Source organism: Ranitomeya variabilis, chromosome 2 (genome assembly GCF_051348905.1).
Source record: "Ranitomeya variabilis isolate aRanVar5 chromosome 2, aRanVar5.hap1, whole genome shotgun sequence".
Taxonomy (NCBI): Eukaryota; Metazoa; Chordata; class Amphibia; order Anura; family Dendrobatidae; genus Ranitomeya; species Ranitomeya variabilis.
In genome coordinates, this window is record NC_135233.1 from 26,813,030 (window position 1) to 26,840,209 (window position 27,180).

Below are 27,180 nucleotides of genomic sequence, written 5' to 3' on the forward strand. Positions count from 1 at the left end.
ACTATCAAAAGGGTGATGGGTGCTCAGTGTTGTGGGTGGACAGTGAATGTCTCGGGCGATTCCACGGAACACACCAAATTATTGATGAATGTGCTGCTGACTACTATAGGTGTCAGGACATTTGTCATGACTCTGTCCTACCCTGGCTCTAACCATAGGAGTGCCCTAACTCTCCCTGCTCCCCGGATCACTTATGGTGAAGACGCCAGGGCCACGTACCTTGCCTTAGCTCCCGAATCTGCCCTCAGTCTGTATCCTTCCTCCATTCAGGGAAGTAGTAGTGTACTCAAATACACCAACCAGACTAACAAGGTAATATGAACAGGAATAAAGGAAAATACCAAATATACACACACATAACAGAGGAATGTATCGGGGAGTGGAGGATGGGGTCAAACTAAAGTAGGAGAAGAAAGTGAATTATTACACACAAAACCTAGCAACAGTCACAGTCCCCCACACCCCTTTTCCAATAATAACCAACAACCTCCAGCCATACAGCAGAAGCTACTCTGACAATGAGTGCTAGCCAGGGCCCACATTATGTAGGACATGGGAGTGGCTAACAGTGAACAGCTGAGAGCCTTAATGCAGGAAAGCTGCCAGGAGCTCTCAACTGAGCAGATTAACCCCTGCACTGCTAGAAGAAACTTACACCGTTTAATATGAAGGTGAAGTACAGGAGTAGGAGAAATCAGACTCTTCTGGCTCCGCACTGTTGGGATAAACCTGTGACCACATTGCACCTACGAGCGGTCAGAGCTGCGCACGGTGTAGGGGTATCGCCCATACTGTCCACTGCTGAGAGCCCCCTGTACTAGGTAAGTGAGCATCGTCCGTGGGGCGGCAGGCGGCGCTCTGCTTGTATGACCTCCTCCATCCTAGGGACGGTACGTGTGCGGCACCAGGGGCCGTGTGTGGGGCAATGTGGCCCTGGCACGGCCTGAGATCAAGGGGGCATTGTGACTGGGCGGGGGCTGCACTACAAGCAGAGCACGGCCTGAGATCAAGGGGGCGAGGTGACCCCAGATTTCCATCTCAATCGTCTGTGGGATTTGCTGGAAAATCAAGTCCGATCCATGGAGGCTGATCTGGTCTGTGCCTATAGTGATGTGAGGTGCAGGAGTCCGAGGGGCGTGGCATCGACGCGTCCGGGAGGCGGTGATGTAACGATCCACGTCACCCGCTTGGCGCCTCACAATGAACGTCCTGGACACTTCCCATTGCTGATATGCCCGTTATCTCCGACTCCTCCCGCAGGTCCTGTAGGAAGCAGACCGTAGATGACCCCGGGCGATGGCGTCTGCGGACTCTTCTGCAGCAATCACCCGGACACATCCAGCTCTTCAGTCCGCCTCCTGCCTGTCCACCAACCGCGCATGCGTATTCCCACCCCGGCCTGCGCACCCCCGCGGCCGCTCATGGGCGCGCACGTCCGCCGCGTCGTGTGTTTAGTGGTGACGTCACGTTCTCGCCCAGCAACGCGAGCGGGATCGCGAATGGCGGCGCAGAGAGGGGAGTTCAAACCCAACGGAGGCTCGTCCTGCCCGTGACTCGACAACATGAAGCGGATGAAGGCGGCCCGGACCGCGGCGGCCACCGGAGCTGAGGGGGAGGACGGCGGTGACGTGCAGGGCCCGGACCTGGCGGACGCGGAGGGTAAGAGTGACAAGACGGAGGGAGAAGCCGGAGCTACAGCCGCCACCGCCCGGGAGGGGAAAGACCCGGCTCATGTCACTGAGGGCCACGGGCCCCTGCGGAGCCGGCGTCTCTGTCACCTGGGGGACTACAACTCCCAGCAGCAGAGGGCGCTGCAGCCAGGAACAATAGGAGGAGGGGAGCAGCCTGGGGTCCTGGCCCTCAACGCCTCAGTGTGTGATGGGGGGCGTCCCCCAACCTGTCTGCCCCCCGCTGTCCTACAGAGATATGGGGGCCTCATGTAAGGACCTGGTCCGGCTCTGGGGGGGGTGTGGCCCCCCGCTGTCCTACAGAGATATGGGGGCCTCATGTAAGGACCTGGTCCGGCTCTGGGGGTGTGCGGCCCCCCGCTGTCCTACAGAGAGATGGGGGCCTCATATGTAAGGACCTGGTCCGGCTCTGGGGGTGTGCGGCCCCCCGCTGTCCTACAGAATGATGGGGGCCTCATATGTAAGGACCTGGTCCGGCTCTGGGGGTGTGCGGCCCCCCGCTGTCCTACAGAATGATGGGGGCCTCATATGTAAGGACCTGGTCCGGCCCTGGGGGTGTGCGGCCCCCCGCTGTCCTACAGAGAGATGGGGGCCTCATATGTAAGGACCTGGTCCGGCTCTGGGGGTGTGCGGCCCCCCACTGTCATACAGAGAGATGGGGGCCTCACATGTAAGGACCTGGTCCGGCTCTGGGGATGTTCATCCCCCCGGCCTCGGGGACCCGTCTGTGCCTCCCAAGAGCAATAGTATTTTCTGGGGAATTTTTTTTTTTTTTTGCAGTATGAACTGTAGTTATTGCCAACATTTTGGGCTCTGTACGACTTTTTGTTTTGTTTTTTTTCTGTCACTTTTTGCAAATTGACCCATTCTGCCATGTATATGTTTTTTTCACTGTTTGCACTTTATTTTTTTTTTAGATTTTAGTTTGAAAATGTGCCTGGAGTTGGGGGGCATTCATCCTCCGGTCCTGAAGGGCATTGTGCCCAATGAAGGGTCCTCGGTGCGGGATGTGGCAGAGGACGTCCTCTTCTCTGCCGTTCTGTGACTCTTCAGTCTCTGTCTCCTGTGATGTCTCTGTGACTCTGAGCTCAGTGGCCTCCTCTGTCACATCCTCCCTGGTCCTGGTCCTCACTTGTTGGGGGTCGTCTTGGCCTCATGATGAGGGGGACGGTTTAATACCAATTCTAATTAAACCCTGACATTTGTTGGCCGATTCATGGATCAAACACCTGCTGTGAATTTTGCCATTAAGCTCCTTGTTAGAGAGCAGCAAGTTGTGCGAAAAGTCCTGAGACATTGAACAGTGGGACGTGTGCATCCGAAAGTCTAGAGGCGCCCCCTTCCCCCCGGCTACTGTGACAGTGTCGCAGTCAGATTGTGGGGGAGGAATAAGGTTTGGAAGGGACACCATTTCTCCATTTTCAACCTCCTAGAAGCTGCTGTCAAGAGAGTAAACTGCTGCAAATGGAGCAAACTCTGATCACTGCAGTTACTCCTACGTATAACCCGGCTCTAGGGCCCTCACTATACATGCAGCGCACAGGTCCTGACACCTGGATAGATTGGGCCCCATCATTTCCTGAAGAGGAAAACCTGGCCCCTTTACTGTCTACATATAATGGCTTGTGTACCCCAAAGCTGGTGCTTAAGGTGAATCTGTCACAAGGTTTTTGCTACCCCATCTGAGGGAAGCATGATGTAGGGGCAGAGATCCTGATTCCAGCAATGTGTCACTGCTGTTTTGATAAAATCCTTATTTTCTCTACTAACTCTGAATACTGAGCTCTCTATAACCCCGTCCACACAATTTATTGGCAGCCCTCTGTAGGCTGTGCATAGGCAGAAAGATGCCAATCAGTGGTGTGGGCGAGGTTACACAGAACTCAAAATGTGCAGGACCATGTGGCAGCAGGTTTAGTTGTCCTCTGAAAGTAATCTCCTGCTAATAAAAAAAGGATTTTATCAAAACAAGGTCTCTGTTTCTATTTCATGCTGCGCTGAGACCCCTGAACTTGTTCTGTATATTAAATCCGCACCTATGTGTCACTGAAGAGATAAGTGAGGAGGCTGTCCCTCCCAAAATCAAGGGATTATGAATCTTTACCCCCCACATTTGGGTATTAAGATGCCTGTAGGATCTGACTGCACACAGTCCTTGTTTATGGTCTGTAACCATGGTGATGCATTGGCCTGCACAGGAGCTATATATATACAGGTATTAAGGAAGAGGAATTGCAGAGCACTCTTGCTTTTATCATGTAAGGTTATTCTCAGGGGGCTGTGCCCACTTATGATTATTTATCATCCATCTTTTAGGTCACCCAACTTGTCTTTCCAACATCGGTGTGTGTAATAGTCTGGGGTTCACACATTGTTTCCTGCTACAGTCAGGATAAGCGTCCCAAGGATGTGCTGCACTGTAAATCAGAGGGGACATCCGGAAAAGGACTGTTCTGGGGGCTCACTGTATATGGGGTGTATATATTATAGAAGTGTCGCTGCTTCGTACTGAGCGCTGCTGATTTATGCAGCGTCCATTATTGTAGCAGAGGGAGCATGGGCATAAAGGACCATGTTGTAACCCCTTCCTTACCCCCCGACACTGCTGCAGTGATTTAGGTATGGCGCCAGCATAGCGATGTGCTCAGAAATAGGTGCAGGGATCATTGCATTGTGCACAGTCTACACAAGTTTTGGATGTTGGGGGTTGTAGTGTGCGGCCGCAGCCTTTGTAGCTGTCAGTGCTACCACAGGGGGCCGAGATGTTTATCCCACCATGGCCTCCTCCTTGCTCAGCTGTTCCCCTCCCCTGGTATGAATAGGCCTCCGCTCCCATCCCAGGCAGGGTTAGAGGGGCTGTCATTGTCAGCGCTTGTTGCGGTCTGTAGCTGCTCTTGTTTGGGTGTGTAGAGGCAGTGGCACAGAGCCGAGGGGCCGGCACATGGATATCGGGGGGCTGCAGATTTAGCTCATCTTTGGGTCCGTTCTTGCTTTTCCGGTCGCTGTCCTTTCAGCACCAGGATGATCCGCTGGTCCAGACTGATTTACCTCTTCCTCTTCTCATCCCTGCTGTTATCTTTCATGGTGTCTCGTACCGTCGCTTCATTCATTCCTTCATCCATAGTATACATCGTCTATGACAATTATTCACAGGGAATTTTATCTTGGCGATTGCCTAGCACTACCCAAAACGGCCATCCCAGAAGTCAGACCCAAATACAAGTGCTCACCCCTATAAAAGCCAGCACCCATCACCCACTGTTAGGATGGATGTGAACGGTGCTTATGATGAGGCTTCTCCAGAGCCGGACGTATTGTGCTGAATAATTGAGTAAAGTGGGTTTCTGTGCGGTTTTGCCAGTATGTACAATGTGGTGCAAATATTTTGGGAATGTGTGGGGAAAATGCTGCATAGTTTACAAGCAAAAAAAAAAGTATTTATCAATTAGCAAGTTGTAAAGTGAAGCGACAAAAGAGAAATATAAACCCCATTAATATTTGATGAGCGCCTGTCACCTTCATCACTTCTTCTCAGTCACTTGTACATAGTTTATGAAAGATCTCAGCAGGAGATTATTCCAAACATCTTGGAGACCTGACCCCAGATCTTCTGTGTATAAGGCTTGTGCGGATCCTTCATGTGACCCCAGACAGACAGGATGATGGGAGATCAGGGCTCCGGTGCCAGATCATCACCCCCAGGACTCCTCGTTCTTAACGACATTGGCTTGATGTTGGGGGTCGTTGTCCGGCTGCAGAATAAATTTGGAGCCAATAGTCTGGTATTACATGATGGATAATTATCGGCCTGTGTTTATCAGCATTCTGGATTCCATTAATCCCGAAAAAAATTCGACTCCGTTTGCTAAAATGCAGCCACTAAGTTGTGGTTCCCTCCATCCACCGTGTTACTGGTGCTGCAGACCCTCATTACTGTGCCGCTCTCCTGCACTTCAGGAGCAAATTTCCCTCTGTTACACCCAAATACTTCACATTGCGACTCCTCAGTGCGTCATCAGCTCCTGCTGCCATTTTTCTGCACCCCAGTTGCATATTTTTGTGCACAGATGGGTCCCTTGGACTTGTCTCCATGTGGAAGTTCTGGTGTTTTTGGCCGCAATTCTCCCATGAAGAGCACTTCTGGCCATACTACTTTGAACAATAGATAGGTGGGGTGTAGCTGATCCCACTGGTTGTTGCCAGTTCTGAGTTGATGGCACTGCTGGACATCTGATTTTAAACAGCAGTAATCATGTCTTTCAGCTGCTGCACTAAGTTTCCTTGGCCGACCACTGCATTTACAGGTTTTATTGTTACCCATTTCGTGGTGTCTTCAGTGCTGAGAAATCCAGGCAGATACTTACCCATCATATAATACCATCAGGAAGGAGTCTCGTTTGCTTGAAATTTCTTTTGCGCAGAACAACCCTAAACATCATCCAGCCAATGTAAATAATGAGGAGTCCTGGAGGTGATGATCCGGCCCCCGCAGAGCCCTCATCTCACATCATCCAGCCTGTCTGGGATCACATGAAGAGACAGAAGGATCTGCACAAGCCTCATACACAGAAGATCTGGGGTCAGGTCTCCAAGATGTTTGGAGCAACCTCCTGCCGAGATCCTCCATAAACTTTGTGCAAGTACCTAGTGATGGAGAGTGGCAGTCACCAGATACTGATGGGATTTACCTTTCTCTCTTGTTCATTCACTTTACATTTTGTTCATTGATAAAAATTAACTATCACTTCTATTTTGGGATGCGTTCTTACTGTGAAGCATTACTTCCACAGCTGCCTAAAACCTTTGCACAGCACTGTATGTCGGCATTTTTTTAGTGACTATATTCCATAACCATACTAGAAAGTCTGAAGTGTAAAAGAAGCCGAAAAGCCGTCACAGGAGCAGCAAACTGTTTGTTCATGGAGATGAATGTTCTTTTTAGCGTGTTTATCTTTTTTTTTTTTTTTTTCAACGCAAAATACCGAAAAAGATCCAATGTCAACACATCCTTAACCCCTTTCCGACCTTTGACTTATCCATATGGTACTTACTGACCTTGGACATATGGATACGTCATATCTTTAATCGCGGTGCTAGCAGGGCTGCGGAGTCGGTAAGCCAAACCTCTGACTCCGACTCCTCAATTTCCATGAATCCGACTCCACTAAAATAAGCTCCGACTCCACAGCCCTGTGTGCTAGTGCTTAAAATTCTGGTGCCATCTTGGATCTGGGCACATGAAGTCGTCTTCCTACACCCACAGGTTTACGGATTATGAAGGGAAGGACTTCCAGATTGAGTGCCCCCCTGTCCTGGGAGGAGTGAGTGGGAAAATTGTGTGGGATTTGGTGCACCCAGTGCTAGATCAAGGTTATCAGCTCTACGTAGATAACTTTTATACCAGTGTCCCACTGATCAAGTCCTCTGCACGAGCGACCGAAGCCTACGGCACCGTCCACAAAAATCACAGAGGCCTCCCCAAGAAGCTAATTGGGCTGCTGCTCTGAAAGGTGAGATCAGAGCCCAATGTAGCGACAAGATGCTGGTGTCAAGGACAAGAAGGATGTCCTTTTCTTGACCACCATACATGGTGACGGCAGCACCACCACCACTGTATGTGGTACCTGGGGTACAATAAGAACATGGATCTCGCTGATCAAGTCCTCCAGCCGTACAGTGCCATGAGAAAGGCCAAGGTGTGGCACAAGAAGCTGGCCGTGCACATCGTACAGATGGCAATGCTCAACTCTCTCCTGCTGTCACTATGTGCAGGACAGACCGGTACATCGTACCTTCAGTTCCCGGAGGTAGTGATCATGGCGCTAATCTCTGGAGGTCAGGAAGGAGCGGGCCCCAGTACGTCCGTATCTGAAGGTGGTCTTATCGTACCAGGTCAACATTTCCCGGGGGAGGTCCCTCAAACCATAAAAAAAGGAAGGTCGCAAAAGAGGTGCCGAGGGGGATACACAAGGACACCAGTTATCAATGGGACACCCCTGATAAACCTGTTCTGTGTGTGAAATAATGCTTCACACTGTACCCCACAACCATGAACCACTAAAATCATTTCTGACTGAAACAATTCACGTATGACAGCCTGATGACGGACACTACACAACTCGCATATGACAACCTGACGGACGCTACACAACACGCATATGACAACCTGACGACCGACACTACACAACTCGCATATGACAACCTGACGGACACTACACAACATGCACATGACAACCTGACGGACACTACACAACTCTCATATGACAACCTGACGACCGACACTACACAACTCGCATATGACAACCTGACGACGGACACTACACAACTCGCATATGACAACCTGACGACCGACACTACACAACTCGCATATGACAACTTGACGACGGACACTACACGACTGACATACACTACACCACTCTCGTATGCCAACACATTATAAAATTCACATACCAGGAAACATTAGATCAGTTAAAAAATGGGGTCACTTTGGGGGGGGGGGGGCATTTACACTTTTTAGGTGCATCAGGGGCTCTGCAAAAGCGTGCAGACCGTTCCATCATACTCTGCATTGCAAACGTAACTCCTTCCCTTCCGAGCCCTGCTGTGCACCCAAACCGCAGTTTTCCCCCACATATGGGGTATCTGCATACTCGGGACAAATTGCACAACAAATTTTGAGGTCCATTTTCTCCTTTTACCTTTGAAAATAAAACATTTTTGGCTAAAATACAATTTTAAGTGAAAAAAGTTTGTTTTTTTTTCCTTTCACGTTACATTAATTTCGGAGTAAGGTGTCAGTTTGGGGTATTTTCTTGTCATATAGACCCCTTAAAGTGACTTCAAATGTGAGGTGGTCCCTGAAAAAAAAAAAAAAAGTTGTAAAAATGAGAAATCGCTGGTCAACATTTAACCCTTATAACTCCCTAACAAAAACATTTTGTTTCAAAAATTCTGTTGATGTAAAGTAGACATGTGGGAAATGTTATTTACACTGTGTTTTAAAGGCATAAAAAGTAAAATAAAATTTGAAAATTGCAAAATTTTCGACAAATTTACAAGCAACGCAAATTATGTTGAAGAAATGTTACCACGATCATGAAGTACAATATGTCACGAGAAAACAATGTCAGGATCACCGGGATCCATTCAAGCGTTCCAGAGTTATAAAGGGACAGTGGTCAGAATTGACTGGGGCCTGGTTATTAATGTGCAAACCTCCCTCGGGGGTAAAGGGGTTAAAGTCAGTCGTGTAAAGGATCTATCAGAGCGATGAAGGACTGGAGTAAAAACGCCAAGTCGCTATATTTTTGCGACATTTCTAACCATTTTTCTCCAGTATTCTGATGAGCCCGGCTTGATGGATGGGGGCCCATTAGGTTCTCCGGAACCCGTCATTGCCTGACAGACTAGGACATGGGAGGGAGAATTCGTCAGCGACCTTCCAGCTAAAATACCATAAGGAAGGTCAAGATCTGGTATGATCAGTGCCCCCAACCAAAATCTGGCGTCGGTAACCTTATGTGCACGGTTATCCCCGAGCTCCCGCAGTGCATTGCACCCTAACATGGAGCTTCCAGAATTTAGCTTTAGCCGCGAACGGAGAAGAAATCTGAGATTCCGCGACCACAATTTTTCCAACACTTGCAGTTTGCCCCATATATTGGAGCAAAGATGGGTAGGCTGGGCGACTTTTACGACTTGGGAACTTCATGACTTTTACCCAACAGATGATGTTGAGGAGAAGACATCTGGATTCCACCTTCTGATCTAATTGTGTCACTGGGACATTAGCGGCCCCTGGGGGTCTTGGTGCCAACTTCTCGCCTTTCGATAGTGTCATTAAGGCTGCGTCGTCTTATTCGTTTTATTGTATTTTATGCCTGCAACTGTTGGGTTTCTGACAAGTGTCAGTGCCGTTATTATCTGCCATAGTGAAGTGATGTTCAAAGGGTTATACCCCATGAATGATTCACGCCCCATCCTCTGTGCTCCGGGGGTCCGCTCATTGCTTTATATATTGTTTATGTCTCCATAGATTCTTCAGCGAAAGCGCTTGTCAGTCTGAAAGGTAAGATTCTCCTTACCCCAATATGTTTTGCGCTCGGGGGACTCGTAGACATGCAGATATTTCACGAGTTTGTCTCAAGTTTCAGTTGTAAGAAGTGCACTTCCTCCCGGCATCCTACTTTCCAGGGCTTATGGCCTGAACTGTGAGCTCTCTGATGCTGCAAACCAAGTCCTCTGCCTCTGGAACATGAGGAGGTTGGGGGGCCTCTTATGCTGGTGGGTGTGTGGGGGTCTCGTATAGTGGTGGGGAGGGGGCTCGGATGCTGGCTGGTGGTGGGGGGCTCGGACGCTGGCTGGCGGTGGGGGGGCTCGGATGCTGGCTGGTGGTGGGGGTGCAGAATGTAGGAGGTGTGGACGCTGGCTGGTGGGGGCGTGCAAATGCTGGTGGGGAAGTAGTGGATGCTGGCTGGTGTGGGGACTCAGATGCTGGCTGGCGGTGGGGGGGCTCGGATGCTGGCTGGTGGTGGGGGGGCTCGGAACCTGGCTGGCGGTGGCGCAGAATGTGGGAGGTGTGGACGCTGGCTGGTGGGGGGGCACAAATGCTGGTGGGGAAGTAGTGGATGCTGGCAGTGGTGGGGGGCTCTCACACTGGCGGTGGGGGTTGGCGTTGTGGAGGGGCCCTGACGCTGTCTGGCGATATGGGGGGAGGGCTCTGATGCTGGCTGGCGGTGTGGGGGAGGCCGCTGGCTGGCAGTGTGGGGGCAGGCCTCTGCTGCTGACTGGCGGTGTGGGGGGAGGCTCCTGACGCTGCCTGTTGTGGGGGCGCAGGCTGTAGGGGGGTGTGGACGCTGACTGGTGCGGACGGGCACGGAGGCTAGCTGGTGAGGGGGCACAGATGCTGGCGTGGGAGTAGTGCTGGCTGGTGGGGGGCTCGGGAGGTGCACACTGTGGGGGGGAGGTGCAGACGCTGGCTGACTGGGGGGGTGCGGACCCTGGCTTGTGGGCCACGAGACCATCCATCGCTGATTGCCGCCTATGCAGTCTGACACCCTGGGCAACAAGCTATACCCAAGAGAATTTTTAATAAGTTGCTCGTTTTTTGCAAGCACTTTGCATTGTTACTCATTTTGTGAGAGGATAAGACCCCATTAACCCCTTAATGACAGCCAATACGTCTTTTAACTGACCTGACATGTAAGAGAATAGCCTCCCCATACAGGTAACAATCCAGCATCTGTCGGTTGTGCACTATAGCTTACAACTTTCTGCATCAGCCACGATCAGTGTTTGCACCGTCCAAATTTGTTTAACCCCTTAGATGCTGCTGTAAATAGTGACTACATCATTATATATGGTTAACAGAGTGTGGGGGCTTCCTCCTAATCCCAATTGGTGCCCTCAGATCATGATTGTGTGGTCCTGATGTTTGCCATGGCAATTCATGACCAAATAGCGGCCTTAAGGTACCTTCACACTGAGCAACTTTCCAACGAGAAGGACAGCGATCCGTGACGTTGCAGCGTCCTGGATAGCGATCTCGTTGTGTTTGACACGCAGCAGCGATCTGGATCCCGCTGTGATGTCGCTGGTTGGAGCTAGAAGTCCAGAACTTTATTTGGTCGCTGATCACCCGCTGTCATCGCTGGATCGGCTTGTGTGACGCCGATCCAGCGATGTGTTCACTTGTAACCAGGGTAAACATCGGGTTACTAAGTGCAGGGCCGCGCTTAGTAACCCGATATTTGCCCTGGTTACCATTGTAAAAGTTAAAAAAAAACAAAACACTACATACTCACATTCTGATGTCTGTCACGTCCCCCGGCGTCCACAGGGTTAAAACTGCTTTCGGCAGGAGCGCTGCTATTGCATGCGCTGCTGCCGAGAGCTTCCCTGCACTGTGTCAGCGCCGGCCGTAAAGCAGAGCACAGCGGTGACGTTACGGCCGGCGCTGACACATTCAGTGCAGGGAAGCTCTCGGCAGCATTACCAGCGCTCCTGCCGAAAGCAGTTTTAACCCTGTTGACGCCGAGGGACGCGACAGACATCAGAATGTGAGTATGTACTGTTTGTTTTTTACTTTTACAATGGTAACCAGGGTAAAAATCGGGTTACTAAGCGCGGCCCTGCACTTAGTAACCCGATGTTTACCCTGGTTACCCGGGTGCTGCAGGGGGACTTCGGCATCGTTGAAGACAGTTTCAACGATGCCGAAGTCGTTCCCCTGATTGTTGGTCGCTGGAGAGAGCTTGTCTGTGTGACAGCTCCCCAGCGACCACACAGCGACTTACCAACGATCACGGCCAGGTCGTATCGCTGGTCGTGATCGTTGGTAAATCGTTTAGTGTGAAGGTACCTTTTAGGCCGGAGACACACTGGTGCGAGAGACGGCCGAGTCTCGCTGGTTAAAAGCAAGCTGTGGCACCTGCATTCCGGAGCTGAGCGTGCAGCTCCATGTATTGCTATGGAGCCGCACGCTCCGCTCCAGAGTGCAGGTGCCACAGCTTGCTTTTAACCAGCGAGACTCGGCCGTCTCTCGCACCAGTGTGTCTCCGGCCTTAGAGTCTGACTGCTCTAGTAATCTGTTCAGAAGTTAGAGGCATTTAGGTGGTAAAAATACACATTTTCATTTCTGTCATGCCACTTTGCATTAATTCCTGTAAAGCACCTGAAGGGTTAATAAACTACCTGACAGCAGTTTTCAATATGTCAGGAGGTGCTGTTTTTAAAATGGTATCACGTTTGGGGATTTCCCAATATATGAGACCCCTAAAGTCACTTCAAACATGGATAAGTCCCTAAAAAAATAAATTTAGTAAATTTCCTTGAAAAAATGAAAAATTACTGCTACATTTTTAAACTTCCTAAAATGCTATCAAAATAAAATAACATGTTACAAATGGTGCTGATGTAAAGCCTACATGGGGGTTATTTATTAATGGTTCGCTGTGGTGTGACCATCTGGATTAAAGGGATAATGATTCTAATTTTGAAAATTGCTAATTTTTTAACATTTGTCTCAAATTTTTGATATTTTTTACAAATAAACACAAAACATATTGACCTAAATTTACCATTATCATAAAGTATAATGTGTCACGAAAAAAACAGTCTCAAAAATCACTGGGATTTGTTGAAGCATTGCAGAGTTATTACTACATAAAGTGACACTGGTCAGATTTCAAAAATTTGGCTCCGTCACTAAGGGGTTAATGTGATATTATTTTACAATCATTCATTATAAGATGCCTAAAGTAAAGACTAAAACTGCAGTAGTTTCCACAAATGGCTGCAAAAAAAAAGTCTCAGCACAAAAGAATTGACAATAGTTCAGGGGGTTTTGTAGACCTGCTCTCCGGCCCACTGCACGCTCGGTGGGACGAGTCTGTCGTATCCCTCCATGTGCTCAGGGGGTCTGCACATTGCTCTGCTCCTGTTCTAGTTAATGGACTGTGTGCAGGATACTTGCGGAGCTTCGGCCGGCCGCCAGGTAGTTGTCTCTCGACCATCGATGTCAGCGCGTGGCTGGATAATCCCCATCACTAGGAGATGCCCACACTCTGGGTTCCTTGGGGTCCAACCTTTGAGACCTCGACTGATCCTGAGTATTTAGGGTATGTGACTCTGGTTCACCGCCAAGTCCCCTTTACAGTTTTACTCCCGTGTGATTCACTGTTGATTTTCCAAATCCTGCAAATCCTATAAATCTGCCAAGTGTGAACATAACCTGAGTAGTAATGGTAAAAAAAAAAGCAGGACAGATCTTCACTATAAAGTATGGACGGTGTGGCCGCTTGTTTGCCCGTCGTAGAGTGTGAACCCACGGCTGCTCTTCTTGGTTTTTCTACAGAAGGAAGTTTATCGACTACGTGGAATGAAAAGTTCTCGCCTCAAAAAACCCTGACCTGGAAAGGTGGTAACAGCCCGGTCACTGAGCTGGTGAGTAGCGTATCTGCGTCAAGAGAAAAAAGTTTGGATCTCCTTTATGGAAATTTTTTTTTTTTTTTTTTTTGCCTGTAACATTCAATTGGAATATAGTTGTCAGTCATGAGATTAACCCTTTAATAGTGGGCACTAGAGTTTATAACGGTCCGATGCTGGGCTGGGTGAGACCCCCTTCGGAAGGGACCCCAGCTCGCAGTACCCCCTTAAACTTCTCCTGCTGTCATACCTAACGTGATATCTTTTCTGTAGACGCCCCGGAGCTCTAAACGGAGCAGACTCATAAGTGACGAAGAAGATCGGCAGATAAACACCAGATCGCCAAAAAGGAACCAGAAAACGCCGCTGACGCCGCAGGTGACCCGCGTTCACCCATTGAGCCCTTATGTCCAGCACAGTTTGTATTCTGTCTGCCGAAGGTCCTATAAAAGGATCCCTTAAAGGGGTTGTCATGTGAAGACCCCATATGTAATGAGGACTTCTCTTTTCCTCTAAAAGACCCTCTGATTTTACACGGATGGGCATTTATCTGGCTGACCATGATACATTTTCCCTACAGCGGCTCCAACTTCCATCGCCTCTTTGCCAGGTTCCGGACTAAAAACTGCACATTGTGGTCACAGCTTTAAAAAAAGAATATGGTCACCACCTGGGGGTATTAATTCCACCCAAATACATGTATTTGGGGTTACAAAATAAGGTTTGCAATTGGGTTTCATTAGCATTTGCACCCTCTGCGTTTAAGGCTTTCATTTAGATGTTCGTTTTTAGGTTTTCACAGAACCCATACCCATTATCTGTGAACAACCTATCTATTCTTTTTTATTTTTATTTTTTCTGTTTTTGTTCCAAGCCAAACGCACCTTAAAGTCTATGGCTCTGCACACGGATGCAGTCTTTATACTGTCTGTTTTTGACCTTCTAATCAATAGAAGTTTTATAATTTCCCATACAAGAAAATCACTTATGGTAAAGAGGAAAAAAAAAGCCTACTGACCAAAAAACTGATGGTTGTTTTTCTTATATGTGGAAAAAAATATGTGCACACAATATTTTATGGAGGTTTTTTTGCAAAAATAAAGTCTGAAAAATCATTAAAAAAAAAATAAAATTAAGACTTGTCCACCTCCAGTGTGTTCACACTGAGTTTTTGGAGCAGTTAAAAAAACGTAAGTTTTCATAAGAGTTGGAGAATTTGTGAAAACAACTGTGGAAACGCACTCAGAGTATATACATATGACGTATTTTTATAGAAAATCGGTCAGCAGGAATTCACCCCTTAAATTACTTTTATACACATCTAGCCCTTTAAAAGACAAGGCCAGCAATACCTTTACATGGCCAGTCTGTTCATCGATTACTGACAAATTGGCTGACAGACTATGGTAGATATGAAGCCTTTGTCACTCCAGCTCTATTCCCCGCCTCCTGCTTGACTGAAGAGCCTTTTGTGGGAAGTCACAACATAGAAGCTATCCGTCAAGCAGGAGGCGGCCCACCATGAAGATTTGACCGTAGTGTCACCACATTGCCTAGGCATTCTGACTGTATCTTTAGCAATATTTTTTTTATTATTATTATGTATTTATTTTACTGAACGCGACTTTTTTCGTTACAGAAGTTTACAGCCATCTCGACCACACCAGTGAAAAAAGCATCACAGAAAATAGGCTACAGGCTCCGCAATCTATTAAAACTTCCCAAGGCGCATAAATGGTGTATATACGAGTGGTTTTATTCTAATATCGACAAGTGAGTACCAGCAAAAACTTGTCACTTTTCTCCTGTGTCTTTTTATCACTCGCAGCCACTATAGTCATCTCGAAGGCTTCGTGCAAGATGACTGAAAAATACAACTAGTCTGATTTATTTTTTTCTCTTTTTTTAAATTTTTATTTCAGGCCTCTTTTTGAAGGTGATAATGATTTCTGTGTATGCCTAAAAGAATCTTTTCCAAATCTTAAGACAAGAAAACTAACCAGAGTGGAATGGGGGAAAATTAGACGACTGATGGGGAAACCCCGAAGGTAATTCACTAATTATCACTGACTGATCATTTGTCTGGTGAGCGAAATTGTGCTGGAAAATGTCATCAATAAGGGGGAACGTGGGCAACAGGACGAGATCTGATCATGGGCTTGACTTTAGGGGTATATGCACACGTTGCAGATTCCTGTGCGGATTTTTCCACGCAGAATCTGAAAAATCTGCAGGTAAAACGCCCTGCATTTTACTACCGCGGTTTTCACCTGCGTTTTTACACCTGCGGATTCCAATTATGGAGCAGGTGTAAATCAGCACTGCGGAATCAGCACAAAGAATTGACATGCTGCGTAAAATAAGCTGCAGCATTTCCGCGCATTTTTTTCCGCAGCATGTGCACTGTGGATTTTGTTTTGCATACGTTTACATGGTACTGTAAACATGGAAAACTGCTGCGAATCCGCAGCGTCAAATCCGCTGCGGATCTGCAGCCAAATCCGCAACGTGTGCACATACCCTTACTCTATCTGGATTCTACACAAGGAGCCAAACTAGTCACTGTGTTTTTGAGTATTATAGCAGTTATATTCTTGTACATAGGGGCAGTATTATAGTAGTTATATTCTTGTACATAGGGGCAGTATTATAGTAGTTATATTCTTGTACATAGGGGCAGTATTATAGTAGTTATATTCTTGTACATAGGGGGCAGTATTATAATAGTTATATTCTTGTACATAGGAGGCAGTATTATAGTAGTTATATTCCTGTACATAGGAGGCAGTATTATAGTAGTTATATTCCTGTACATAGGGGGCAGTATTATAGTAGTTATATTCCTGTACATAGGGGCAGTATTATAGTAGTTATATTCTTGTACATAGGGAGCAGTATTATAGTAGTTATATTCTTGTACATAATAGCAGTATTATAGTAGTTATATTCCTGTACATAGGGGGCAGTATTATAATAGTTATATTCTTGTACATAGGAGGCAGTATTATAGTAGTTATATTCCTGTACATAGGAGGCAGTATTATAGTAGTTATATTCCTGTACATAGGGGCAGTATTATAGTAGTTATATTCTTGTACATAGGAGCAGTATTATAGTAGTTATATTCCTGTACATAGGGACAGTATTATAGTAGTTAGATTCTTGTACATAGGAGCAGTATTATAGTAGTTATATTCTTGTACATAGGAGGCAGTATTATAGTAGTTATATTCTTGTACATAGGGGCAGTATTATAGTAGTTATATTCTTGTACATAGGGGCAGTATTATAGTAGTTATATTCTTGTACATAGGAGCAGTATTATAGTAGTTATATTCCTGTACATAGAGGCAGTATTATAGCAGTTATATTCTTGTACATAGGAGGCAGTATTATAGTAGTTATATTCTTGTACATAGGAGCAGTATTATAGTAGTTATATTCTTGTACATAGGGAGCAGTATTATAGTAGTTATATTCTTGTACATAGGAGCAGTATTATAGTAGTTATATTCTTGTACATAGGAGCAGTATTATAGTAGATATATTCTTGTACATAGGAGCAGTATTATAGTAGTTATATTCTTGTACATAGGGAGCAGTATTATAGTAGTTATATTCTTGTACATAGGGGCAGTATTATAGTAGTTATATTCTTGTACATAGGGAGCAGTATTATAGTAGTTATATTCCTGTACATAGGAGCAGTATTATAGTAGTTATATTCTTGTATATAGGGGCAGTATTATAGTAGTTATATTCTTGTACATAGGGGCAGTATTATAGTAGTTATATCCTTGTACATAGGAGCAGTATTATAGTAGTTATATTCTTGTATATAGGGGCAGTATTATAGTAGTTATATTCTTGTACATAGGGAGCAGTATTATAGTAATTATATTCTTGTACATAGGAGCAGTATTATAGTAGCTATATTCCTGTACATAGGGGGCAGTATTATAGTAATGTTCTTGTAGAGGGCGGTATTATAGTGGTTATGTAGCTGACGATCACATTGGGATTATTCCTGTATGAGGGAACAAGTCATGCTGATTCTTTTAATTCTCTCAAGCACTGTCTTGCTGTCGGTGAATGCTCCGGTCAGTGATATCTATATTCTGTATCTGTAGATGTTCTTCTGCGTTCTTTGAAGAGGAGAGATCAGCTCTAGAGCAAAAGCGACAGAAGATAAGGCTGTTGCAGCAGAGGAAGGTTGCAGATGTTTCACAGTTCAAAGACCTCCCAGATGAAATACCACTTTCTTTGGTTATAGGAACAAAAGTTACAGGTAAGGATAATCATTATGGGCATCACCCTTGTGCGACCGCTCAGAAATAGGGGCTGGCTCTGTATAGACTGTTTGTGCATTGCTTTGCTCATGCCGTACAGCTACCTCTGTCGGTGAGCGGGAGGCATGGGGGTAATCTGACATGGCGTCTGTATGGAGGGGCGTGTCTGGTGACAGCTGTATGGAGGGGGCATGTCTGGCGCCGGCTGTAGAGAGGGGGCGTGTCTGGTGCCAGCTGTACAATATTAAAGCCACAGAATGGATATCAAAACTCTTATCATGCAGCTGATAACGTGGTTTTACATGAATGTAGAAGGCTCTTCATCCACCAGTAAATGTCTCCGTTTCTCCACAGCCCGGCTGCGTGGCATCCATGACGGCTTGTTCACTGGCCAGATTGACGCTGTAGATACCCAGAACTCTACCTACAGGGTGACGTTTGATAGAAGTGGCCTCGGCACTCATACCATCCCAGATTATGAGGTCCTGGTAAGTGTAATGGCTCCTTGTGATGCCTTGTTTTGATCTTCCTCATACAGGACTTACCTTACAGGGGTTTTGGCAAGAAGGCTTTTTATTGCCACACTACAGGATAGGTGATAAATTTGTCTGATAACTGGAAAGTGCAGTCTTAAGGACTTTCGTATGCAGCAAAGAAAATAATAGTAATAATGTGGTTTACGGACGCTTTACACATTTGGCCTTGGTTTGGTGAATGTGGGGCTATGGGAACATTGCAAAAAATCTCCCGATGTATAATGTAGGCTGAGTGCACAGACGCAGTGATCGCTCAGCCGTACGTGTCTGACTTGGGTTTATAATACAGATTGTCCAATATATTTGAAGGTTCTGATCCAAATCGTGGCCCTTTCAGGCACATCCTGGACTAGTGAGATTTTCAACACTTTGTTTCTGAATTATCAGAATTTTGCTTAAATAGGTTTTCCACCATCTATGATAGCAAATCAATGAGATTGATGGGCGTCCAATACCCGCACTGATTAGCGGTTACCAGCACTGGCAGCGGGCAGAACACCACAGCTGACGGGAGCTGCAGAAGGGCTTCTTCTCTTTTACCATCGCTAGTAAATACGTGTATCACGTGTGGTGCCTGTAACCTCTGCTGATGTTGGATTTTGCTTTGTTTTACAGAGTAACGAGCCCCATGAGACTATGCCTATTGCTGCTTTCGGTCAAAAACAGCGGCCTTCCCGAATGTACATGACTCCTCCACGGTTACATCATCTGCCTCATGTGCAGTCCCCCATCTTGGTGAGAACCCTAACCTGCATTTTAAGGTTGGATGGCTTCTCGTTACATCCCGCTCGTTGCGGCCTGGCCGTCTCTGGCGTCCCGCTCGTTGCGGCCTGGCCGTCTCTGGCGTCCCGCTCGTTGCGGCCTGGCCGTCTCTGGCGTCCCGCTCGTTGCGGCCTGGCCGTCTCTGGCGTCCCACTCGTTGCGGCCTGGCCGTCTCTGGCGTCCCACTCGTTGCGGCCTGGCCGTCTCTGGCGTCCCGCTCGTTGCGGCCTGGCCGTCTCTGGCGTCCCGCTCGTTGCGGCCTGGCCGTCTCTGGCGTCCCGCTCGTTGCGGCCTGGCCGTCTCTGGCGTCCCGCTCGTTGCGGCCTGGCCGTCTCTGGCGTCCCGCTCGTTGCGGCCTGGCTGTCTCTGGCGTCCCGCTCGTTGCGGCCTGGCCACTTCGCAGCTGGCTGGTGGGGGGGGTGAATACTTTGTTTTTGGGATTGTTATTTTGTGGAACCTATTTTCACTTCCAGATTTTTGTTATGAAAAAAATAAACTTTCCTGTACTTTTGTTATTACCTGTTAAAGGAAATGGATCCCTTGTTGACACAATCATCTTGGAAAACGAAAACTGCTGGTTCAGACAATGACACTATAGGCGGATTCCCTGTTGAATTCCTCATTCAAGTGGTAAGTGGAAAGGACTTGAGAAAATCAGTGGGGTTATGTCCAGCAAAAATGTAAACTAGTGTCCACAGCGGAGAAAAGCAGTATTCCCAGTGCTGCAGCCCTTTCCCCGAGGTGCTGGCTTCTCTTTGGGATGCGCCATCATTTACCACTTTTGATAATGTTTTTCCTTTAATGAATACATTTGGTTTTCCGTTACAGAATTTATGACTTTTTTTCTTTTTTTTTTCAGACCCGATTATCGAAGATCCTGATGATCAAAAAAGAACAAATCAAAAAGCTAAAAGACATGAATACAGAAGCTGAAAAGCTGGTGAGATTAATACTTTTATTTAGTTAGTCTTATATATGGAGGCCTTATACCGGGTGTCCTACATGGATATCGCACTATTTGTGGGGCTTTTTTTTTTTTTTTTTTTTTTTTTTTTTTTTTTTGAGTCACCAACAGCTTTACACATGTCAACTGACTGCAGATACCGGCCGTTGCTGTAAGATCTGCTGAAAAGTAATTCTGTCCGAATAATGGATGGAGGACCACCGATCACAGCAGAAAAAGAAGTAAAGTTAGCCGAACGAACGGTCACTGATCGTCCACTATTAATGAGGCCCTTTAGGAATTAGCATTGAGAAAGTACTAATATATGATCGGCTTTCCCTGTAGTAGTTTTCCCCCCTTTTTTTTATATATGTAATCTTTCTTTCATAGAAATCTTACTCTGCACCGATCGGCATCGAGTTCCAGAGGCGATACGCCACCATCGTGCTGGAACTGGAGCAGCTCAACAAGGATCTTAATAAAGTTCTTCATAAAGTCCAGCAGCATTGCTACGAGGTGACAAACACTTTCTTTGCTGCAGCTTCGGAACTGTTTCCATGTGCAATTTAGAAAAAGTTAAAAAAAAAAAAAAAGGGGGAAAGCTAGGGGGATCACACAAGTGGTGACAAACACAGCAGGAGAATATATAATATATATATGTGTGTGTAATATATATATAATATGATACAAGCAAGACAAAATTGCTAAATTACAAAGATTCAGGTATACAGGACAGATGCCGGCTAATATTGGGTTTTCTGATTAGTATGTCTAGCCTCCTGGTTTTCACACTTTGCTTTAGGTGCGTTATTTACTATTCTTGTTTCTTTTGTGATTTTCTATCCTCTGACTTGTTGCATTGTTGTGTTCCCTGCACTGTTTGTAAATTCATTTGCAATTTAGTCAGTGTTTGAGGTTTCTTCACAGTTCAGACAATTAACGTATTTAAACAAAAAAAAAAGTTAGTGAATTTAGCATCTGATGAAGCAGTGACCAGATTCTGACCTTTGCTGGGGCCTTTTTTTTTTTTATTTACACCCCAAGATGTTTTTATCTTGTGATTTGCTGCATTCATCTAATCGGAGCCGCAGAGCTTATTTACAAGGAGCATTTTTTTATGTATTATGTTCCTGTAGAGAAAAAAAAGCACATTTTTCAGTAACAGCAAAGCAAATTAATTTTCTAAATCTCATTCACATTTTTTCCGCAGTTTTTCCCCATTCTGGTCAAAAAGTGCGTTATTTACACTGTGGTCCTCTGGCCGTACCCTGCAATTTTCATGAAAACAAACCAGTCACGTAGGTAGCCGGCTGTGGAGCTGCAGGACAAGTGATGGTTGTGTTATACAGCCAGCACCCGCCTGTGATAGAGCGGTGATTGGAGCGAGCGCCAACTGTGGCTGTTTAACCACTTAAATGCTGATGTCAAAACGGCAGGCTGAAGTCTTCTATAATGACTGGAAAAAAAAATATTGGAAAAAATATTAAATAAAAAATGTGGGTTTGATTCATCTTTTTCTTCCCAACACACAAAGAAATGTATGTATGTATGTATATATATATATATATATATATATATATATATATATATATATATAAAATTATCATTATATATATATTTTTTTTTTTCTCTCCTATGTGGCCACATCCAAAAATTCCCATTTTCAAAATGTTAAATAATTTAGTCCATACTGTAAATTTTGTGTATAAAATAAATTAAACTCCAGAATTGTTCTTTTTAAGTTGCAGCACCTCCCTAAAAAATGAATTAAAAATCAATTCAGACATCATATATAGCTCAAAATGGTACCAATAAAATCTTCAGATCGACACATAAAATTACAACGATAGAAAAATAAGAGACTGGACGCCACTAACTTTTTTTTCTTAATATAAAGTTCTGATTATTTTTTTTTTGCATCACTTTAAATACCAAACATTTAAAGTTGTTGTTTTTTTTTTTTATGTAGCTGCCTGTACTGCTGCTCCCACAAGGTCCATCCTGTGTCATAAATGGTTGACGTTGCTGTGATGTAAAGCAACCGAACTCCGTCTTATATTTTGATTATATGTTATTATTCTTTTTGCACAGGTTGCTCAAGATCAGGGACTTCAGCCAGCGAACCAGCCGACCGACATGAGACGGCGCTGCGAGGAGGAGGCTCGGGAGATGCTCCGTCAAGCAAATACGTCCAGTGGGCAGCCATGTGTGCAGAGCGAGAGCCTGACGGACCTGATATCCAGGCTCACGGCCATCCTCCTGCAGATAAAAGTACGAGGCCCGCGAGGAAGCCCTGCTCACATCTTGATGGCCGCACTTGGTCTCTAGCGCACCCTGTGACCCGTGTGTCCTCCTTTCTCTTGCAGTGCCTTGCAGAAGGAGGAGACCTGAACTCTTTTGAATTTAAGTCTTTAACAGATTCAATTAATGACATCAAGAATTCAATAAACCCTTCTAATATCAGGTAAGTGGGGGATGACGTGGGAAGCCACAATACTTTTTTTTTTTTTTTTTCCACTTTGTTCATTCTATATTTTTGGCACAAAAAAAAAAACCTTTCTATGAATATTATTAATTGTTCTTTTTCATTAGTGTTGACAGCCAGTGGGACACATTCTAACCCTGAGTAGGTGGTCCGCACCTCTATGGTCCTACTTCGCACGAAGTGATACCCACTCAAATTTGTGGCACCTGCAAACTTGTCGCTCATTTCCCACCCACTCAGATTTGGGGTTTTCTGCCTCACTGTGCCCCAATGGCAAGCAAGTGATTGAGAGACACTAGTTCGGGCATTTACTGCTTTTGTAACCCTTCTCGGCCTGCGATGCACTATTACGTCACAGCAGGGAGATGGTTAACATAAACCAGTGAAATAGTCTGCCCCCTGCATATTGTGTTGGCGCGGTCATGGCCGCTGGTCTAGAGATCAGTCTATCACAGTCCATTTGCTTTGACGATCACTCCCATTAGTGAATACTCACAGCTCAAACTGACGTCAGGCGCCCGTTGTCTCTTTCATCACCCACGCAAAATTTTGTGTTGGAGTAAAGCAATGTGTCATGGTGGGTGAAAATTTTTATATATATATTTTTTTTTTTTTTTGTGCCAAATCGTGTCTGTATTAATATCCCTTGATTCCCCGCCTTCTCTTCCTTTTGTCACGTCTCTTTTTTTTCTTTTACTTGTGATCGTCCTTCAGTGCCAGTTTTGCTCGGTTCTTTAGCATTAGAGAAGTTCAGAAGAAGTGTAATTGTGCCTTTTGTTTGTTTGTTTTTGTACCAAACTAACTTTTTCCAATTTTCCGTACTTTTTTTTTTGTGTACAAATTTTCCACGTGTTGAAGCGCAACCTACATATAATGAAAATGTCCCACAGGTCATTTTCTGCAGAAGAGGCATATGCGTTTCTTGTCTCCGACGCGGAGTCAGCGAGCGAGGATGATACACCGCTCATTCTGTCATCCTCCTCATCCGACGAGGAGGAACCCTGCAGAAGGCGCCCCAGGACAACCACAAAGGCAGCCCCTGAGTCTAGAGACCTTACATGGACCACCCCTCCAGACAGTTACGAGCCTCTGATCCCAAAGTTTACGGGCAGCTCGGGGATCAAGTTTGCTGCGGCCCGGCTCAGAAAGATTGACTTTTTCAAGATCTATTTCACTGACGGTTTCATTGAGTTAATGGTGACCCAGACAAACTTGTACGCCCAGCAGTTCATCGCCCACAACCCCACCTCCATTTATGCCCAGCCACACAGGTGGACCCCCGTAACTGCAGCAGAGATGATGAGATTCTGGGGCCTTTTATTGAAAATGGGGCTATGGAAGAAGCCGTCCATCAGGGATAATTGGAGCGGGGACTTCTTGTACCACACCTTCATTTTCCACGCTGCCATGTCAAGGGCACGTTTTGAAGCAATTCTCCGCTTCCTACATTATAACGACATCGCAAAGTGCCCACCCAGAGAAGACCCCGGGTATGACTACTTGTTTAAAGTTCGGCCTCTCATTGAGCACTTCAGTGCCAAGTTTGCCGAGGTGTACACCCCCGAGAAGCACATATCAGTCGGAGAGTCTCTGGTACATTTTAAATGGGGGCTTCACTCCTGCCAGACGCTGCCACGAGAGAGGGCAAGGTATGGCATCAAGATGCACAAGCTGTGCGAGAGTACGTCAGGGTATGTCTGCAACTTTAAGATTTACGAAAGAAAGGGCTCCAGAGTTGGAGCCCCAGGATGTCCACCCTTTTTGGGAATCGGAGGTAAAATAGTGTGGGATTTAGTGCACCCACATTTGGACCACGGCTACCACCTCTACCTGGATCATTTTTACACCAGCGTGCCCCTATTGAAGTGTCTGGCTTCCAGAGGTACTGTGGCTTGTGGCATTGTAAGGGCAAATCAGAGTGGCCTCCCTGCCAGACTGCAAGGGCAAAAACTTGGAAGAGGAGAAAGTCAGGCCCTGTGCAGCGACAACGTAGTGTGCGTCAGGTATAAGGACAAGAGGGAGGTCCACGTGTTCACCACAATACACGGGCACAGCACCACTGCAGTCTCAGTACATGGTGCCGAGACCCGCGTGCCAGTCTGTGCCCAGGAATGTAGTAAGTACATGACAGGGGTCGATCTGTCAGATCAAGCGCTGGAGCCGTGCAGCGCCACGTGGCAGATGAGGTTGTGGTACAAGAAGCTGGCGGTGCACATCGTACAGATGGCGCTGTATAATGCTTACGTGCTTTCCCAATGCGCCGGCCACAGGGGAACCTTTCTGGAATTTCAAGAGGAAGTGATAAGGCACCTACTACTCGGGGACCCCGAAGAGGAGGCCCCAAGCATGTCTTCAGAAATAGAGCCCACCCGTATCGTGCCAGGGCAACATTTTCCCAGTAAAGTTCCCCAAACGGGAAAGGTGGGAAGGAGCCAGAAAAGGTGCAGAGTGTGCTCCAAAAACGGGATCAGGAAGGACACCAGCTACCAGTGCGACACCTGCCCCGTAAAACCCGGGCTGTGCATGAGGAACTGTTTTAGGATTTATCACACCTCCCCAATCTTCGGGAACAAGGAATCGCAGGGCGCAAGCACGTCTTCTACCAGCGGGACCACCCGTGTCGTAGCGGGGCAACATTTTCCTAGCGAAGTTCCCCAAACTGGAAAAAAGGGAAGGTCCCAAAAAAGGTGCAGAGTGTGCTCCAAGCGGGGGATAAGGAAGGACACCATCTACCAGTGCGACACCTGCCCCATAAAACCCGGCCTGTGCATGAAGGACTGTTTTCGGATTTATCACACCTCCCTCTGATATCGATTTTATTAACCTCCTCCATCCCGTCTCCAACCTATATCCCCTCAACAGAAACAGTAGGGACCCCCAAAATGATGGATGACATTAATATCCTAATATCGGGGCCTACAAAAACAAGTGTGTGTTGGTTCTGCTGATATTGGGGGGCCGCTGCGGGACTCTCCTGTGATGGGGTGGGCATTAGGAAGGGACCGGATGTGGCGGTAAGAACTACCGCGGGGAACCGAACCGTAAGAGGATCTCCTATCGGACACGATTTCCAGAAGGCAGGGTTGTGCGTCACTAGTGTCAGGCTCTCGCCCTATGTAAGATCCATGCTTGCTGTCAGTGAACGGAGTCATTCCCGAGGCTTATACCCCATGTGTTTGTCTCTCCTTGCAGCTGCTTTCAGAACAACGTCGAGATCCACGTGGCGCACATTCAGAGCGGACTGAGTCAGATGGGAAACCTGCACGCCTTCTCCGCCAATAACACAAACCGGGACTGATAACCCACACACCGGCTTTATCGTTTTGTTTTTGTTTTTTTTCCCTTCCAGCCGGACTTGTCTATAATTTGCAGATAATAGACTCTTGTTTGTATTAAAAGAAGAAAAAAAGAAAGAAAATTGCAAAAAAAAAAGTTGAACCAGCATTACGGACCTCACCTACTTTACTTGCCGAGCCACAATTAAAAAAATAAATAAAAAATTAGCGCCAATTTGCGGATTTGAAGCAGCCCACTGATCCGCGCAGACGACCCTCCGTCCTGGACATCGCAGAAAAGACTGTGGATTTTTAAGAGGGATTTCCGATGACCTGTCTGTGAAGGACACCCCCCGAAAAGTTTGGGGACATGCAAGAAGAATTTTGTTTTGGTTTTTTTTTCATGAAATGATTTTTGGACTCCTATATTTAATTCCTCTTTTTTTATGTAATTAAAGACGACCTGTTGGCTCTCAATATCAGTTTTAATTAATACTTGTTTTGCTCATGAAATAACCATTCCGCAGCAGGTTTTTATAAAAATCTGTTCCTCCGTTATTCGTCCAGGAAATGTCGGAGTAATTTGACAACTGGGCGTTACCATTTCATGTGTCTATACAGGCAGAGGCTTTGTCAATTCATACATTTCCAGGAGGAATAACAGAGGGACATAGAGCTATAACTAAAGCTGCTCCAGGAACAACATTTCATGGTCCGGTACAAGTTCGAGAGCGTCGACAGAGACTCTTTAATCAGCTTTCAGTTAAAAGTTCGATTTTCAAGATCTCTGCTTGCTGCTCTGGATGTTTCAATACAGAAAGACAAAAACAAAACTAATCTGTACAGACCTAATACTTCACGGCTGACTACAAACCGCAATGGTATCCGGTGAAAACGATCCGAGTCTAGAAGCTCAATCCATCTGCTGCACAAATGTTCCCATTCACTAACAGCAAGTAGGGATCTTGAAATGGCAACATTTATCTTTTTAACGTTTGCATATGTTTTTATTGAAGTTGTTCCCTCTAAGTTGGATCGTTACTTAGTCCTGATCTGTGTCGGGGTCAAAGCTCCACGTCCGCTTCCCTTCACACGGCCCATTGCATTAAAGAGTGATGTTTTGGTGGCCACCACCAGGGGGAGCTCAGTACTTTACTGAAGGCGTGTGGTGAGCTCCCCCTGGTGGTGGCCGCAGGCAGACAGAATATTATCACAGCCCGTGGCTGAAGGGAGCAGAGAATTTGGAGCTCTGACTCAGAAATGATCACCCGAGATGG

The 27,180-nt window shown here is 46.3% G+C and overlaps 1 protein-coding gene across 1 annotated transcript; it reads left to right on the forward strand.

Moving 5' to 3' along the window:
- Positions 1–1,440: 1,440 nt before the first annotated feature.
- Positions 1,441–26,046, forward strand: LIN9 (lin-9 DREAM MuvB core complex component). Its single transcript, XM_077282155.1, has 15 exons — positions 1,441–1,659; positions 9,724–9,756; positions 13,543–13,631; positions 13,887–13,991; positions 15,253–15,386; positions 15,536–15,661; positions 17,744–17,901; positions 18,257–18,390; positions 19,054–19,173; positions 19,729–19,830; positions 20,060–20,140; positions 20,534–20,659; positions 22,235–22,414; positions 22,510–22,607; positions 25,821–26,046. The coding sequence occupies exons 1-15, from the start codon at positions 1,563–1,565 to the stop codon at positions 25,924–25,926; spliced, it is 1,689 nt and encodes a 562-aa protein (XP_077138270.1). The 5' UTR covers positions 1,441–1,562; the 3' UTR covers positions 25,927–26,046.
- Positions 26,047–27,180: the final 1,134 nt, after the last annotated feature.

Coding starts and splice junctions, on each gene's coding strand:
- LIN9 (XM_077282155.1), top strand. CDS start 1,563: ATGAAGCGGATGAAGGCGGCCCGGACCGCGGCGGCCACCGGAGCTGAG. Junction 1,660..9,723: donor GGACCTGGCGGACGCGGAGG/GTAAGAGTGACA, acceptor ATGTCTCCATAG/ATTCTTCAGCGAAAGCGCTT. Junction 22,608..25,820: donor ATAAACCCTTCTAATATCAG/GTAAGTGGGGGA, acceptor CTCTCCTTGCAG/CTGCTTTCAGAACAACGTCG.